The sequence below is a fragment of the Hemiscyllium ocellatum genome, chromosome 2 (genome assembly GCF_020745735.1).
Source record: "Hemiscyllium ocellatum isolate sHemOce1 chromosome 2, sHemOce1.pat.X.cur, whole genome shotgun sequence".
Classification (NCBI taxonomy): Eukaryota; Metazoa; Chordata; class Chondrichthyes; order Orectolobiformes; family Hemiscylliidae; genus Hemiscyllium; species Hemiscyllium ocellatum.
The window spans coordinates 100047254-100064892 of NC_083402.1; the positions used below are offsets into that span (position 1 = coordinate 100047254).

Here is a 17639-nt window from a genome sequence, read left to right on the forward strand (position 1 = left end):
TCCTGAGGTCCAGATATCACTCTTATAAACCTATGTTACTCCCTCCAAGGCCAATATATTCTACCTAAGGTGTGGTGACCAGATCTACTCACAGTACTTCAGGTGGGGTCTAACCAGGATTTTGTATAACAGCAGTATAACTTATGCATCCTTGTACACTAGTCCTCTCGCTATAAAGAGTAGAATTCCATTGGCTTTCTTGATTACTTTCTGCACCTTATTTTGTGATCTGTTTCAGATTAATATGCAACTATAACTGATTACAGACAATATCCTCAAGGTTTTTCCTGACCTTAACTAATTGTCTTCTGTCTGGAGTATGGAAATACCTCCTAATTATTATGATAGCCTGATGAACTCTACTTGCAGTCAGCTATTCTTAGCTTCATTCTTATTTTCTGTCCACTTGCAACTGTAATACTTCATTTTACTATTATACTTCACAAATCAACAATGAAGTTCATTAAATATTTCAATCCAGACAAGTTTTTTTAAAAATAAAAAAATGGTTAGTAGTTTGTTAGAGCTATTGGTCACATCAGAGACAATGCTTGGAACTACATAATTTTTTTCCAAAAATATCTCTTATTCATAAAACATGTAAACAAAGACATTTTGATATTCCAGGATTTGCAAGAAAATTCAAAATGTCCAAGACAATATATTCCACTCAATTTAATTGCAACAGTCTTAACATTTATGAAATCCATTTCATATATTTGGGAATACATTTTCCTGGGAAATTTCCCTCTGCTTCACTATAGTGAGGTCGGAACATAATTCCAGACTTTTACTGCAAGCTTCATATTGGAAACCAATTCACAGCAATACTACACCTACATTGTAAAAGAACCCTTTGATTCTACATCATAATTCTGTTTCCTTTACCTTTTATCCTTCTTGATAAACAATAACAATTTACTCTACAAATTTGGTCAAAAAAGTCATGCTTATTTCCACATCACATTTATCTAATTTTACCTTTGAAAATCTTAATGATGAACAAACTTAATATTTTTCCTGAATGCATCATTTTAATGGCAATTTCATTGAATTCAATTGAGTGACAAATATCCATTTAGCAGCAGATTTGGCTTAAGGTTAGATTATGAGATCTTTCACAACAGTATTGTCTTTTATGACGGTAGTGTCACCTCAGAGGCAGAAATTTGCCTACTGAAGTTTCATTGAAGAGAGCTGTGCCCCCTATTGCCATCTCTATGCAATACTGAGTGAGGGCTGAGATGTTTGAGACACTGCCTTTCAGATGAAATATCAAACTCATCTCCCACATCTACACTGTCAGGCTGATGTTAGGAAGCCTATATTGGGGCATGAAAAAGAGCAGGGAATTTTGTCAATATCCTCTTCAACATTTATTCTCATAGCAATTCCTCCTAGAGCAGACAATCTAGCTATTTATTTCACTGCTGCATGTAGGATTTTCTTGCTTGAAATTTGGGTGTTGCATTTTCAATATTACAACAATTAACAATTTCACAAGTATTTAGTTGCTTGTAAAATCTTTGGGACATCCTTCATTCAGGCAAGATTCTATTTTTAGATGTGCCATTGTAGTTTGAGTTTGCCTGACTGTAAAATTAGAATGCGGACCCCACAACACCATCCAAATTCAGTGAATTAGGAAAGCATATAGCATAAAACAGGATGGAAGGTTATGAAAAAGGATCCATTTGGAAATCTTCAACAATGAGCTGGACAGAATACATTATCAGTACTTTATTAGGAGTAGGAGTACACTTAAGAGTGAAAACGGGAGGACAAAAGCAGTGAAGAGATAGCTTTGGCAGATAAGGAGAATCCAAAGGGATTCTCCAAGTACATAAGGACAAAAGTATAATTCGGGAGAGAATAGGGCCCCATAAAGATCAACAAAGCCATCTATGTGTGGAATCACATGAGATACTAAACAAATATTCTGCACCAGTATTTACTGTGGAGAAAGACATAGAATCTAGGGAACTTGGGGAAATAAATAGTGATGTATTGAAAAGAGTCCACATTACAGAAGTAGCTTGAAGTCTTAAAACGCATAAAAGTAGATAAATCCCCGTGACCTGATCAGGTGTATCCCCGGATATTGTGGGAAGCTAGGGAAGGAATTGCAAGGCCCTGAATAGAGATATTTGTATCATCGACATCCAAATGCGGTGCTGGAAGACTTGAGAGTTGCTATTGTTCATGGATGACTCCAGAATTGGTGGTATAGTGGACAGTTAATAAAGTTATCTGGAGTCATAGAATCATAGAGGTGTACAGCATGGAAACAGACCCTTCATTCCAACTCATCCAGGCCTCCAGATATCCTAAATTAATCTAGTCCCATTTGCCAGTACCTGGGCCAGATCCCTCTAAATCCTATCTCAGGCAACTGTCTGTGTGGAGTTTGCACATTTTCCCCGTGTCTGCGTGGGTTTTCTCCCACAGTCCAAAGATGTGCAGGTTAGGTGAATTGGCCATGCTAAATTGCCCGTAATGTTAGGTGAAGGGGTGAAATGTAGGGGAATGGGTCTGGGTATGTTGCTGTTCGGAGGGTCAGTGTGGACTTCTTGGGCTGAAGGGCCTGTTTCCACACTGTAAATAATCTAATCAAATCTTATCTAAAAAATTGTAGGAAGCTAGCGAAGAAATTTCATGGCCCCTCGTGGAGATATTTATATAATTGACAGCCATGGGTGAGGTGCCAGAAGACTTGAGAGTGGCGAATATTGTGCCATAATTTTAGAAAGGCCAAGGAAAAGCCAAGAAACTACAGACAGGCAAACTTGATATCGGATTTGGGTAAGTTTCTAAATATCTGAAAGGAAAACAAAAGCTTGATCAGCAGGGCTAATAAACCAAGGAGTGCCAGATAGAGTTTAAGTTAGAGAAATGCGAAGTATTGTATTTTGGTGAAACAAATCAGGGTAGGACTTGTAAATTTAATGTTAGGGCCCTGGGGAGTATTGTCAAGTAGAGAGACCTAGGAGTTCAGGTACGTGTAGCATCACCATTTGTGAAGAAGACATTTGGCACACTTGCCAAAACATTGCGTATAGCAATTAGAGCGTCATATTGCAGCCGTACAAGACATTGGTGAGGCCACATTTTGGAGTAATGCATACAATTCTGGATGATCTGCTACAGGAAGGATGCTAGTAAACTAGAATGGGTGCCATATGAGGATTTACAAGGATGTTGCCAAGACTGGACAGTTTGAGTTTTATGGGAAAGCTGGATAGGCTGGAACTTTTTATTCCCTGGTCTGTAGTCTTGTGTCCTTTATAGTGTTTTATAAAATCATAGTTAAAAATCACACACACCAGGTTATAATCCAACAGGTTTAATTGGAAATGCACTAGCTTTCGGAGCTAGTGAGCTTCCAATTAAACCTTTTGGACTGTAACCTGGTGTTGTGTGATTGTTAACTTTGTACACCCTAGTCCAACACTGGCATCTCCAAATTATGAAATCATGACAGGCATAGAAAAGTTGAATTGCTAAGGTTTTTTCCTGAGAGGAGGAGATTCCAAATTAGAAGCCATAGGTTTTAAGGTGAAAAGAGAAAGATTTAATAGAGACCTGAGGGGTAATGTTTTACACAGGTACATACAGTGTGTATGGATAAAAAAATGCCAGAGGAAGTGGTAAATTGACAATTAAAACATTTCAAAGACATTTAAATTGGTACGTGAATTGGAAAGGTTTAGATGGATATGGACCAAACAAACGCAAATGGGACTAGTTCACTTCAGCAAACCTGGTCAGCATGGATGAGTTGGGCTGAAGCGTCTGTTTCTGTGCTGTATGACTCAATGAACTGTGGTTATGAATCAAGAGACTAAAATTAAATTGAAACACAAAAGAAATATACTTTCGAGCTAATAAAAGTAAAGATGATTATGAGTAATGTAGAACGTGCAGTGAGGTGCTAGAAGAAGAAACTAGAAGAGCTGATAATATAACAAAAAGTTAACTCTTCCTTTTAGTTGGGCATAAAAAGTAGAAGACAACTTAACAAGAGAAGAATAATTGTGGATGGGGTGAGCTGGGATGCACTGGAGCAGAAAGAACAAGTACTCAAAATTGCTCAGGTACAGGAATTTATTCAGTAAAAATTTGCAGAAATAGAAATATTTTAGATAAAGGGCTGTAATAGAACACATTGTCAATTGTTGAAAGACAGCAGTGGAAATAGCAGATGCTGTGGCCACCATTTTCACTCATAAATATGCAAATTGTGCCATGAAATTGGAGAGTAGCCAACGATGAGAGGAGAATAATGTGGGTTAGAAAGAGACTGGTTAACGGAGTATCATGTAAGATACAGAATTTTACATGAAGTGAGTCAGGATTTAGCAGGGTTTGGTAATGTATAAGTTATGTTACAATTAGGTTTGAGATTTTCGATTCTGATATTTAACATCTGAAAATAAAAAAGCTGATGTAAGATGAAAGTAGCCAAGAAGGTATAGAACTGTGATAAAAGCACAGCTGGTTCACAAATGCTTTTGAAAAGAAAATCTGTTGTCCTACATACTCTAGTCGGTGCATGACTCCAGACCCACATCAATATCATGACTTTTAGCTGCCCTCTGGCAAACCTCTCAGTTGCATTAAATGAGTGCAAAAGTTCAAGAAAAAGATACATTAGGTGTGTCAGTAAATGTAGACTCACCATTGATGCAGCATCCTGACAATAAATTAATCAATTAATCAAAGATAGTGCAAATTTGTTAATGAAGGTTAAAAATAGAGAATTTTGGAAACAATCAACAGACCTGACAGCATTTATGGAAAGGGAAACAGAGTTATGTTTCACAGTACTTTTCTTCAGAGTTGAAAAGTGTGGCGCTGGAAAAGCCAAGCAGGTCAAGTTGCGTCTGAGGAACAGGCGAATTGACATTTCAGGCATAAGCCCTCCATCAGGAATGTTGATGAGTGGAGTTAAGGGGGCTGAGAGGTAAATAGGAGGATTGTGGTGGTGGTGGAAGGACAGTAGCTGAGAAGGTGATAGGTAGATGCAGGTAGGGTGTGATAGTGATAGGTCGGAGGGGACGGTGACGCAGATAGGTGAGAAGGAAGATGAACAGGTAGGACAGTTCAAGAGGGTGGTTTCAAGTTAAAGAGTTGGATCTGGGATGAGGTGAGGGGAGGGTAGGTAAGGAAACCAGTGAAGTCAACGTTGATGCCGTGTGGTTGAAGGGTCCTGATACGGAAGATGAGGCTTCTTGCTCCCGTCGTCAGGTGACTTGGATTTGGTGATGGAGGAAGCCCAGGATTTTCATATCCTTGGTAGAGTGGAAGGGGGAGTTGAAGTGTTTGGCCACATGACAGTGGGGTTGTTTGGTGCATGTGTCCCAGAAATATTTCCTGAAACACTCTGTGTATTGGCGTCCTGTCTACCCAATGCAGAGGAGACCACATCAAGAGCAATGGACACAGTAGATGAGGAAAATCTCTGCCAAATGTAAAACAATCCTATGGGACCTTGGACGGAGGTGAGGAGAGAGGTGTGGGCACAGATTTTATACCTCTTGTGGTGGCAAGGGAAGATGCTAGGACTGAAGGCTTGGTTGGTGGGGGGAACGTGGATCTCACAAGGGTGTCCACAGAACGCAGATAGAGGCGGGGAAGGAAATATATCTGTGGTGGTGAGGTCTGATTGTAGGTGGCAAAAATGGCAAAGGATAATATGCTGTATCCGGAGATTAGTGAAGTAGAAGATGAGGACCAGAGGGTTTCTGTTCTTGTTGCGTTTGGAAGGATGGGGTTCGAGAGAGGAGCTGCGGAAAGAGGAGGAGATGTGCTGGAGGACATTGTTGATTATGTGTGAGGGGAAATTGCAGTCCTGGAGTGTTCTAGAGTGTAATTGCTCCTCCTGGGACCAGATACAGTGGAGGCAGAGGAACCGGGAGTAAAGGGTCACATTTTTACAGGAGGTGGCAGTGGGAGAAGGAGTATTCTAGGTAGCTGTGGCAGTTGGTCGGTTTGAAATAGATGTTCGTGTTGAATTGGGAGACGGATTGTCCAGAAGGAGGAGGGAGGTGATTGAGATGGTCCAGGTGAACTTGAGGCCAGGGTGGAAGGTGCTAGTGAAGTTGATGAACTGTTCAACCCCGTCTTCAGAGCTGCTGGGTTTACCTGCATTTTCTGTTTTTATTTCAGATTTCTAGCAGCTGCAGTATTTTGCTTTTCTTGTTTGAGAACTGCATTTGTCAATTGTATCTGAGAAGCTGATGAAATATTTAGAATGCAATCAATGATCTGTAGCTGAATTTTCAGAAGGTTGTTGAACACAAATGTTCACAAAACATATGTTCCAACAAATGTAGGTGTATATCATAAATGTAAGTATAGTAGCCTAGATAGAATATTGCAGAAAGGAGACAAAACCTCAACATAAAAACATTTAAAAAATGCAAGAGGAGGCCATTAGGCCCTTCAAGCCTGAACCACCATTCAAACTGATCATGGCTGATCATGTAGTTTCAATATCCCACTGCCACTTTCTCTCCATGCCATTAGCTGCAAGGGTCACATCCAGCTCTGTCATGAATATGTCTAACGAACTGGCCCCAACAGCTTTCTGTGGTAGGGACTTCAACAGGTTCACAACTCTGAATGAAGAAGTTCATCATCCTCTCAGTCCTGAATGGCTTAACCTTATTCTTAGACTGTGACCCCTACTCTGGACTTCCCCAACATCGGAAACATTCTTTCTGCAACTATCTTGTCTGGTCCCATCAGGATTTTATATGTTTCTATGAGATGTTTTACATTTTTCTAATATATGTTCCTCCTTCTTCTAAATTCTGGTGAATACAAGCCCAGTTGATCCAACCTTTGTTCATATGTCAATTCTGCCTTCCCGGAAATCAGTCTGGTAAACCTTTGCTGGACTCCCTCAATAGCAAGAATGTCCTTCCTCAGACTAGGAGATCAAAACTGCGCACAGTACTCTTTATATGATCTAATGAAGGCCATGAGGAAAGGCTGAGGGATTTGAGGCTGTTTTCGTTAGAGCAAAGAAGGTTGAGAGGTGACTTAATAGAGACATATAAGATCATTAGAGGGTTAGATGGGTGGACAGGGAGAGCCTTTTTCCAAGAATGGTGACAATGAGCATGACGGGGCATAGCTTCAAATTGAGAGGTGATAGATATAGGACAGATGTCAGAGATAGTTTCTTTACACAGACAGTAGTAAGGGTATGGAATGCTTTGCCTGCAATGGTACTAGATTCGCCAACTTTAAGTACATTTAAGTTGTCATTGGACAAGCATATGGACGTACATGGAATGTGTAGGTTAGGTGGGCTTCAGATTGGTATAACAGGTTGGCAACATCAAGGCCCGAAGGGCCTGTACTGCACTGTAATGTTCTATGTTATGTATAACTGCAGCAAGGCATCCTTACCCCTATACTCAAATCCACTCACTTTGAAGGCTAGCATTGCATTAGCTTTCTTCACCATCTGCTGCACATGAATGACAAACTTCAGTGATTGAGGAGTCAGTGATAGGTTGCATAAAGGCAAAATACTATAGATGCTGGATAGCTCAACAAAAAATGGAAAGAACTAGATAAACTCAGCAGATCTGACCTCATCCGTGGAGAGAGAGAAACAATATTTTGAAGCCAATATTACTTAACTTCTTTGGAAGTTTCTGTCTCCACAGCTGCCACCACACCTGCTGAGTTTCTTAAGTAGTTTGCTCAGTAGTAGGTTGAATTTTCTGTCAATATATGACTATACAATGGCTTTGGATAAAGCTATCTTAATACTTTACTATAAGAAAATGATGAGTCTAGCAAATGATGAGGACTGTGAAAGGAAACTTTGAGAAGTTGTAGACAGATGACTAAAATGGGCAGATAAGTGACAGCTACAAACATCACCTTACTGAGGAAAATGGTAAAAGCATGTCTGAACAGAGGCATATTTGGTTTCAAATACATATTTCCCTGAAACTGTTGTTACATGTAGATAACTCAGAACAAAAGCTAACTGTATTTGGGATTTTATAAATAGGAGTGCAGAATAAAAGAACAAAGTAATGGTGATACTCTAAATATTGCTGAATGTAGATTTGCATCCCCTATTACATACTGCATATTAAAGCCTCAAGGAACAGCAAACAGTGATGGATTAACAGTCATGAGAGATATTGAGCATATTTCCACTGGGGTAAGAAGGAGGCTAAAAACAGAATTAATTGAGAAGTAGATGACTGCCATGATTGAATGGCACAGCAGACACAGATTGAGGGCGGCACGGTGGCACAGTGGTTAGCACTGCTGCCTCACAGCGCCTGAGACCCGGGTTCAATTCCCGACTCAGGCGACTGTCTGTGTGGAGTTTGCACGTTCTCCCCGTGTCTGCGTGGGTTTCCTCCGGGTGCTCCGGTTTCCTCCTACAGTCCAAAGATGTGCGGGTCAGGTGAATTGGCCATGGTAAATTGCCCGTAGTGTTAGGTAAGGGGTAAATGTAGGGGTATGGGTGGGTTGCGCTTCGGCGGGTCGGTGTGGACTTGTTGGGCCGAAGGGCCTGTTTCCACACTGTAAGTAATCTAATCAGACTGATGGGCCGAGTGGCCTAATTCTGCTCCAAATCTTACTTTGTTTTTTGTGATTGATTTTTAGAGTGAATAAGAAAAGATTATTTCCACAGATGGGATAGCAGTGACATTAGCCCATTTATTTCAAATTGTCAATCAGAAAGTGAAAATGGAGAAATTTATTTCTGTGCACAATTGTTGGAGCATCGACTTAACCACAGGAGTTCTTTTTTCTGTCAGTGGAAAATTGTGGATCTAGAACAGCACAGAAAATTTCAGGTCTATGGGGGGAAAACAGACAGTAAGATTATTGTGTTAAATTACAGTAATAAGTAATGGCATTGATATAATAATGTAACACTCTGTCTGTGCTGTAAATCTTTTCTGTCCTTCTGTTCTAAACTTCACAAAATGTATTTTTATTAGGCTTTATAATGTCCCCAAATGAATGCACACAATTCTGTTTGCTACTACAGCTAAGTATATTTAATTAAGAATTAATTAAATTGGCAACTGATAGAATCAGCTTGAATATTTTTGGGGGAAAATGTTTAACAGACTCCCAAGGAATTCCCCATGAATCAAAGTGGAGAATCTTTCTCAAGAAGCCTGACACATACTCACCAATGCCACAGTTCTCCCCCAGCCCTCCCCTTTCAGCCAAACCTCCTCAGTCTGCACCCGAACTTGCCTTCAAATCCACTGGAGCTGACACACCACACATCCTAGTCAGGCTGGTCCAGGCCACTCCCTGGCCAACAGACATGAAATCCCAGCCCTGACACATGCCATCCCAATCTCATGTTGGACTTGATTACTGCAACCCACCCTGATCAATTCTAAACACTTCATCACATTTTAGCTTCATGCAAACTTGTGCCCTACCTACCTGGTTCCTGACATATTATTCAACTACACCCTACCCACCTGCACTGTACTTACCTGGTGCTGTAACTTCTACTCATTTGGTATCCTACCCTTGCATCCTAATCCTTCTAGCTGGCATCCTAATTATTTGTCATCCACTCTCCCCTACCCAACTGGTACCCTATCCTCCCAGCACCCTAAAATCATAAGTTAAATCACATACTTATGATTTGACAGCAACTGTCAAAGTAGTTGACTGGACTTTAAACTTCAGCACAAAGCAGCTGACTGCTTTGAAAAAAAAGACCTGGTTTTCTTTCCTCTGATGGTTCTGTGCCAAAAAGGAATTGTCAAAATAGAAGTACAGCTCCAAATTTCTGTGAAAGACCTGAACAGAATGTCCTCTCAGAAATTAGGAGTATTTTGGAAAAGGAGGAAAACCATCAGAAAATGGGCAGCATGGTGGCTCAGTGGTTAGCACTGCTGCCTCACAGCACCAGGGTTTGACTCCTGCCTGTGTGGAGTTTGCACATTCTCCCTTTATCTGCGTGGGTTTCCTCAGGGTGCTCCAGTTTCCTCCCACAATCCAAGATGTGCAGGTTAGGTGAATGGGCCATGCTAAATTGCCCACAGTGTTAGGTGCGTTGGTCAGGGGCAAATATAGGGTAGGGGAATTGGTTTGGGTGGGTTTCTCTTCAAAAGGGCAGTGTGGACTTGTTGGGCTGAAGGGTCTGTTTCCACACTGTAGAGATTCTAATCTAATCTAAAATCTAGCCCGGAATTAGTGTTTTTGGTTAATAATCTTTTAGCAGAACTAGGGTTTAATAAGGTGGTTCATTAGAACTCAAGGTTATTGAGATGATTGCAGCTAAGGTGACAATTGTGTGTTCCATGTAAAATAAACAATTAAAATTGAATAATTAAAAATCAAAATAAAATAATCTGCATTAAAGCTGCAGGTAAAGGATTTGCATGTAGAAACATGAATAAGACTATTTGTAATTTTGAAGTTATTAATTAATAGTTAATATGTTGTAAATAACTTAAGTATGTCCATTGACTAAACTTGTATTAAGTTTACAGTCTTTAAATAAGCTGTATTTCTTTATGTTTTTTTGCTCTGCAGTCCTGGTACTTGGGCTAGCTTGGTCCCATTCCAAGTGTCAAATGGGACTACTATCCTGCCAACGAATGTTCAGAATTACAGTTTAAACTTCATCAGTGAACCCTTCCTCCAAGCAGAGACAACAAACTGAAGATAATGAAGATCAAATATCATCTCTGGATCAACAACAAATGTTTTCAGAAACACAGAAACGTGATTGCTGCATTCACAATCACCAAATTCTTGCAAACTTAAAATCTGCATAAATGGTATTTCATCAGTAATACAGTGAGGGTGATTTTCATACTTGGGTAACACATCATGCGAAGCATTGGCCTTTATTGAACACTGCGATCCACTAGGGGACAGTTGTTTTAATTTCCAGATCTGACATACTTAAAACACTTATTAGCTTTTAGATGTTTAAGACTTTGCATGTTTAAGTAATTAGTGGGGTTCAGGTATCTATTTTTTTATTCACTCAGTCCAGGAGTAGTAAAACTACAGCCCAGTCTTTTTGATTGATAAGGATTTACTTGTATGATAAAGGCTGGATGAGGAATGTACATGTAATTATGTGTTTTCTACAAACTGTTGTCTGAGGGGACAAAAAGCCCACAAAGCACACAATTAGACTATGCACACTATGATACTACAGAAAACAAAACAAAACAAAAAGATGTAGATGGAGATTTACTGAATTTATGTTTCATGATTGGCTCACAAAATTGCTTCTTGTCACTGAACCCATTTTCCTTTCACCTTTAGTGTTTAGTATGCAGATCTGAACAGATTCTCTTAGATAAAGATAAGTATTTGGAAAAGCATCGTAGTTTAGTTTTAAGCAGTAATAGTCCCTCACAGTTTAAGATGCTTTGAAATTAACTGAATACAAGAATGAACCTCACTGATAGTTTTTTGTTGCCCTTAAAATGTCAGTAATTCTTAAAAAAAACACTTAAGAGGCAAGTGCAATTTATCATATCTGATTGAGGGGTTTAATATAAGTCCTTGTGCCCTAGGACTCTAAATTGAGGGGATGTAATATAACCTTAAAATAAGTCTGATTTTTTTGCCCCTCCCCCATTGAGAATGTGTATTAATTAAGGGGCATAAATGAATAATAGACACATGCTTGCTTAGGAAGGCAATTAAACACAATTGAAAATACTGCACTTGATTCATTATACTCCATTTGCTCCTTGGAGTTTAAAAATATATAATATATATGTATCAAGTGTGTCAGGAAAATAAAGCATGGCATAATCAGTTTCCAAGACGCTAATGTGAAAGTGTCACTCGGAGCTTATTGGTGAGCAGCACCGCAGTTTACAAATCAATGGCGACAGGGATGCAGCAGCTAAGTTTCTCGCACTCTACTGAGTAAACACTATTTTTAACCACAGGGTGCCGAATAATGCATGGTGCTTTTCTTGCACAATTAGCCTTGCTATCTGCCTGATAGTGCTAGTGGCAGGACTCCAGTGTGCATGTCAAGTCAGTTTTGCCCCTTCTGTTTCTCTGTATCTCTAATAGATCTTATCCTTGATTTGCACGAAGTTATATAGTCCACATTACGTGCCTTGCCTTTGAAATGAAACAGTGACATCACTGCACACGTTTGCTGCATATATTATAGCTCATCTTATGAAAACTACCATTTGTATGAAAGAAATTATTTTGTACTCCAAAGGAGAGTGTGACATCACTAATTGTCAATATTCAAATACTTTGTTATCTCATTTATAAAGCATATCATGGCTGTGAATAGTTGGTGCTTAAAATTTTTAATCAGCCAGTAATATTTTTCAGTATTTTTGGCAAGTTTTTTCTATTAATCTTTCATGTTTTTCATCTTTCAATTACTCATTTGGGGTTTTTTGAACTTTTAAGAATTATGCAATACCAAGTTTTGTCTAAATAGGTAAAGCTTTTAGCTGTATTGATTATCACAAGTTAGTATGCAGATTAGCTGATGTATGCTTTTTTTCCATTTAAATTGACCAAAGTTGGTGCTGCTTTCTATGCAGTATGGTAGGTCTTTACAAGATGGTTAAGATGTTTTGGGGAGGGGGGTACTTTTAAGAAGAACTCTACAGTACAGCTGTGAAGCAAAATGGCATTTTCCAAACACAGGCTGCAAAGTAACTATTCTGTCAACTGTGACAATCTCTCAGCTACGTCCTTCTTTCGACTTTCCACCTGGGGTGCAAGATGAATTCATTGATTTACAAAAATATTAAAATGTAGTCATTTTCATTGGAGACAGGCTTGACTTGAGCTTCAATATTTATTGAACAGCTAGGATTTTCTCTTAAGAAAATTCACTTTGGCAGAGTTCCATCTCTCTACTGGCCCCAAAAAACCAGAAGCAGAACTGTGGGTCTTAAATCACCTTTTCACTGACCTACTCTTTGCCTTGAGAACTAAATTGTCAAATCCAGTTAGGAATTTGTCAGAAGTTGTTTTGAGATGAAATGCTCTTATATTTACTTCTGACAGACTGCTTAATTAAAAGCGAATCTGTTCCAGCGTCCACTAGGGCATTCTAATTTGGCTTCTTAGGGAGATTGCCTTTTATTTTATCATCATCATTGCTTATTGTTAAGCAAAATTAAATTACAGATCTAACCATCAAAAGCTGCAAAAATCCAGTATGACTTGTAAAATTTGCTGTGACTCAAATTATAATTTTAAGTACAGAGAAATCTGAAGAAATTCATCAGGTCCGGCAGCACCCCTGGAGAAAGAAACAGAGTTAATGTTTTGAGTTAGATATGGACAGGTTCTGAAGAAGAGACGTACCAGACTCAAAACATTAACTCTATTTCTCTCTCCACAGGTGCTGCCAGACATGCTGAGATTCTCCAGCTTTTTCTGTGTTACTGAATTTCCAACATCTGTAGTATTTTGCCTTTATTCAGTAATTTTAACTGTGTTGAATAAAAGTACTGTTTACTAGTTCTAAATTGTAGAGATTAAATACAGGTCTGTCTAATTGGAATAATAATGCTGCCTGAAAAACACATAAAGATACAAATCTTAAAGTAAAGATCTTTTAAATGCTTTTGAATTTTATAGAAAAGCAAACTGCTTAAATGGTATTCTAAAAACTTGCTTCAACCTGTTGCCTCCCATTTCAAGTGAACAGGATTAGCAAAATGTGGATTAAGGTTTCTTGAAAACAGACAAAAAGGAATGAGAAGTATTTGCAACTCAAGTCAAGTCTCTGTTCTCCTCCTTCACCAGGATGTTAAATCTGATAAATTGAAGACACCCTGTTCTATATGCACTGTTTCTGTATTTCCCTAAGGTGCTTTGCAGTCTGAGTGTTGGTGCTACCAGTGAAATGCATTTCCCCGTGTGATGTAAAAGTTAAGGCACAATACATTGGGGGATTTGTAAAAAAAACTGTAGGAGACTTGTTATGAAAAAAATAAATAACTATAGCAATAGCTGTGGGAGTATGATTCAGACATGGCAGCTCAGTGTTAGTCGATTTGTTATGGCTGTGTAATGTGAGGGGAAACAAAGAGGGGTCTTGAAAATGAGCCACCCGCCTTGCAGACTAATTTGTACACTGTATAGTTTTGTTAAGAACATTTTAAAGTAATTACCCTTTTTTGTAATGCTAAAATTTTTTAAATGAGTTAATTGGGGGAAGAAATGATTACACTGGCTTTTGAAGGACCAGTTTATTATGCCATTTTTAAGAGGAAGAAAATCCTGTCTGGAAACTGGACTTGAGTTAAAACTCTCCAGTTACCTAATTTATATATTAAAAAGAAGTCAGTCCATATGGGAGTTTGTGTATTCCTATGCTTAAGAAGTGTAGGTTCCTAATTTTTAATCCAGTTTTAAATGGAGAAAAGTTATATTTTATGAAGGTTATTTTGTTGTATTTAGTGTTGAAAAGGTTGGTTTTCAGAAACATTTCATAATGTCAGAAGGAATACTGTCTTTTTTTTAAGTGTGTATGGATTCCAGTAAATGTTTGTGTGAGTTTAAATGTTGGTATTTATGATTTGAATGAAAGTGCACAAGGGCATCAGTAACAAATCCAGTAGAGGTATCTAAGCCAGTGCATAAACTCAGGTAGGATTCCTGATAGATCTGGTACAGTGTTGGAATACACTGCAATGCTGGGGGATTCTATCTGGGAACTCTTGGTGGTGGTGACTGGTATGGATTTTGTTTATGTTGCACTTGTACCTGCATCATACAAAGATTACAGAAAGATATCCCATATACAGTGTACAGTATTCTATTTTTGAAAAGACAATGCAATGTTGCTGGCAGTTAGGTCCCAAGAAGAATACCAGACATGATTTACATATTTCCAATAAAGTCTGCTGCTGGACATAACCAACTGTGTGCTTAGTGGATCTTCTATTTTTAAATCAAAATTCGACCCGGTAAAGGTGTAGCACATGGAAATAGAAAGTAGAAAGATACCATAAGCAAAGAGAGAAAGAGGAGTGCTATTGAACACTTTTCAATGTTTGCACTTCTTATTTTACAAAAAGCTCAGTGCTTCCCAAACTTCTTCCCACAGTGACTCCTATTGTGAAGCTTTAAAAATAATTTGCTTGCCTCAGGAAACAAAAAAACTGTGGTTCGGGAGGGAAGAGAAGATTATTTAGAGCCAGGAGGTGGGCTCCAAAGCAGTCATTGCTGACTCCCAACCCCATTTGGGCTTCCTGACCCACACTTTTGAAAGTCTTGTTTAACAAATTCCATACACATTTTTCCCAACAAATTAGTTCTTGAATTTTATGCTCTCTCTCAGCATGCAGTTGGCGACTAGACAGACTTCACTGGAATATGCACAAGGACAGGCTACATCGTTGGTTTAATAAATAAAAGGAAGCCCAGATCATTGACATTGCTTTCTTTTGACCTGAATATGGCATTTGTATTCATTCTCTCTCATTTGGCAGGGTCTGATGCCAATGTCACGGTATCAGCTTCTTGTAGTGTTTCCATCCCACAGTACTTTTGCCACATTGTTAATAGTTTAAAGCAGACATGTTGGAAAGGGTCAATTTTCACCTTTGTGTTGCAATTTTTTTCTTACAGAATGTATTTAATATACAGAAAAACTGAAAAAAAATGTTTCTCTAAGTATGAGTCTCTGAAAATATCTGTGTTTTAATTGTAAAAATGGTCTCAGTGTCAGTGGTGATACTCACCTCCCCGAAAGATGTCTAACAATGATCAATGCAGCATTTTCCAATCCAACCAACACTAAATTAGGGTCAATTGAACTTGTTCCCATTACAAATAATGTATGAAATATTTTTCTGGTAATTATAAATAATAATGATGGTCCTTCAGGCCACTTAACTGAATGGACTGGTTTATGTTGCAAGGTACATTAGAGTAACAGTAATAATGAACACTATAAAATATTGGCCCGTATACAATATTGCAGATTGTAGTTTGATCATAGCATTTGCTTTTGTTCCAAGTAATATCTAGTTCTAATAAAAAACAAAAACTGCTAGAAGCACATAGCATCTGTAATGGAAGAATAAAAGATAATGTTTCAAGTTTAGCTCTTTGTCTGAAGTCTGAATAAGATTTGTATCTGAAACGACCCTTTGTTAATGTTTAAAGACGGTGTAAGCCTGATGTGGTCCATTGATTGAACTCCGATTATCTCTTAAATAGCTCAGAATTCTTTTTATTTTCTTGTTAGATTTACAGTATATTTTGCTTTTATTATCTGCTTGTGATGACTCATCATTAGGTTCTAAAATAAATTTGCACACTGTTGATCCAATGCTAATGCCTAGGAAATCTTAAACAAAAACTCAAAAAGGCAGTGTTTTTGTTATAAAGACCCCTTTCTTGGAATATTGTTCACAAAAGCAAAATATAACGAAAAGTATGTGGTTTTGATAATTACCAAATTCTTGTGTAGGTGTTACATAAAAATGTTTTATTAGATGCAGTACTATTCGCTGGGATCTTACAAGGGTGACTAGCATAATTCAATAGACTATATAAATGAGTATAACACATATGCTAGATAAATCACAACCTATCACAAATATTTTTTTCTCCTCCAGAATTGTCCACATCAAATCACCACATCTCTTTTGCCTCTTAAAGTCACAGGGATAACTAGTCAGCATTAAAGCACAAATGTGAGAAAATATTACTTTTGTGCTGTTTGATTTGGATTGAAAAGTTCAAGCAAACTGTAGGATATGTGCCATCCACTGCAGCGAAGCTAGATATTTCCAACAAAGTCAAAACTGTTGCAGGATCCTTGTGTTTAAGAGGCAGCTGTCAGGTCCCCTGACACTGAAACCACTTTCATCATGAACTGTTGTATTTTTAAAGAAATAGCATGATGCATTTTTATTATCAAAACTGTGCTGCAGGGACTGATGTGTATTGTCAACTGAAGGAATGTTGTTACAGCCATGGTTGCTACAGTAATGTATGTTCCATAAATGGAGACCATGGGATGTTACATTGACTTGTGTTAATGCAAAATAAGGATTCAACAACAAAAAAAACCAGCATACATTTACCAAAAATGTCAAACAAGCAGTGCCTGTTTAAACTTGCAGTCTCTGTTGAGTTCAGTTGTAAATCTATTCATTCAGCTTGTTTTCTGCAAAGCTGATCCAACTTGCAGAATATGAGGGTAATTCCTGCTCAGCTGTCAGCTTCCTAGAGCTTGTTTACATGCTCCATATTCACAGAGGCAGTTACACACATATATAAATATTTGCATTGATGTGTGTAACATCCTGAAGTTCCATTTAAGTCTTGACACTGCGCATTGTACAGATAGTCTTTTCATTGTGAGTGTGGCTCCCAATCAATCTGTGAAGAACTTTCTCCAGATGGGAATTCTGAGAGGATTCTTACAATGTATTGTAAGAACTTTTTGAGATATTACTCTTGAGATCAACTTTTGTAGGACTGTGTGTTTTCATAGATACATGATGCTACATTTAGTACAGTAGTAGGTAACAAGTACCTGTAGTCAGTAAGTGCTTGCTATCCACACACCAGGGTTGTTCCATTTTGAAACTGGAGTTTTTAGTCCCACAGACACAGCAATAGTATCCAAAAGGAAAACATTA

The 17639-nt window shown here is 38.3% G+C and overlaps 1 protein-coding gene across 10 annotated transcripts in view; it reads left to right on the forward strand.

Annotated features, from left to right (window-relative positions):
- LOC132824400 (nuclear factor 1 B-type-like) overlaps positions 1–17639 on the forward strand; it is a 561732-nt gene that overhangs the window by 425260 nt on the left and 118833 nt on the right. For 8 of the 10 annotated variants that reach the window (XM_060838926.1, XM_060838889.1, XM_060838869.1 and 5 more), the window contains one exon: positions 10555–12305. The exons of 1 other annotated variant lie outside the window; for it this stretch is intronic. In XM_060838926.1, the coding sequence (XP_060694909.1) occupies positions 10555–10684 (130 nt within the window). In that variant the 3' untranslated portion in view covers positions 10685–12305. Of the gene's footprint in view, positions 1–10554; positions 12306–17639 lie in introns of those variants that run through there. One more of the 10 variants, XM_060838917.1, reaches the window with a different exon arrangement.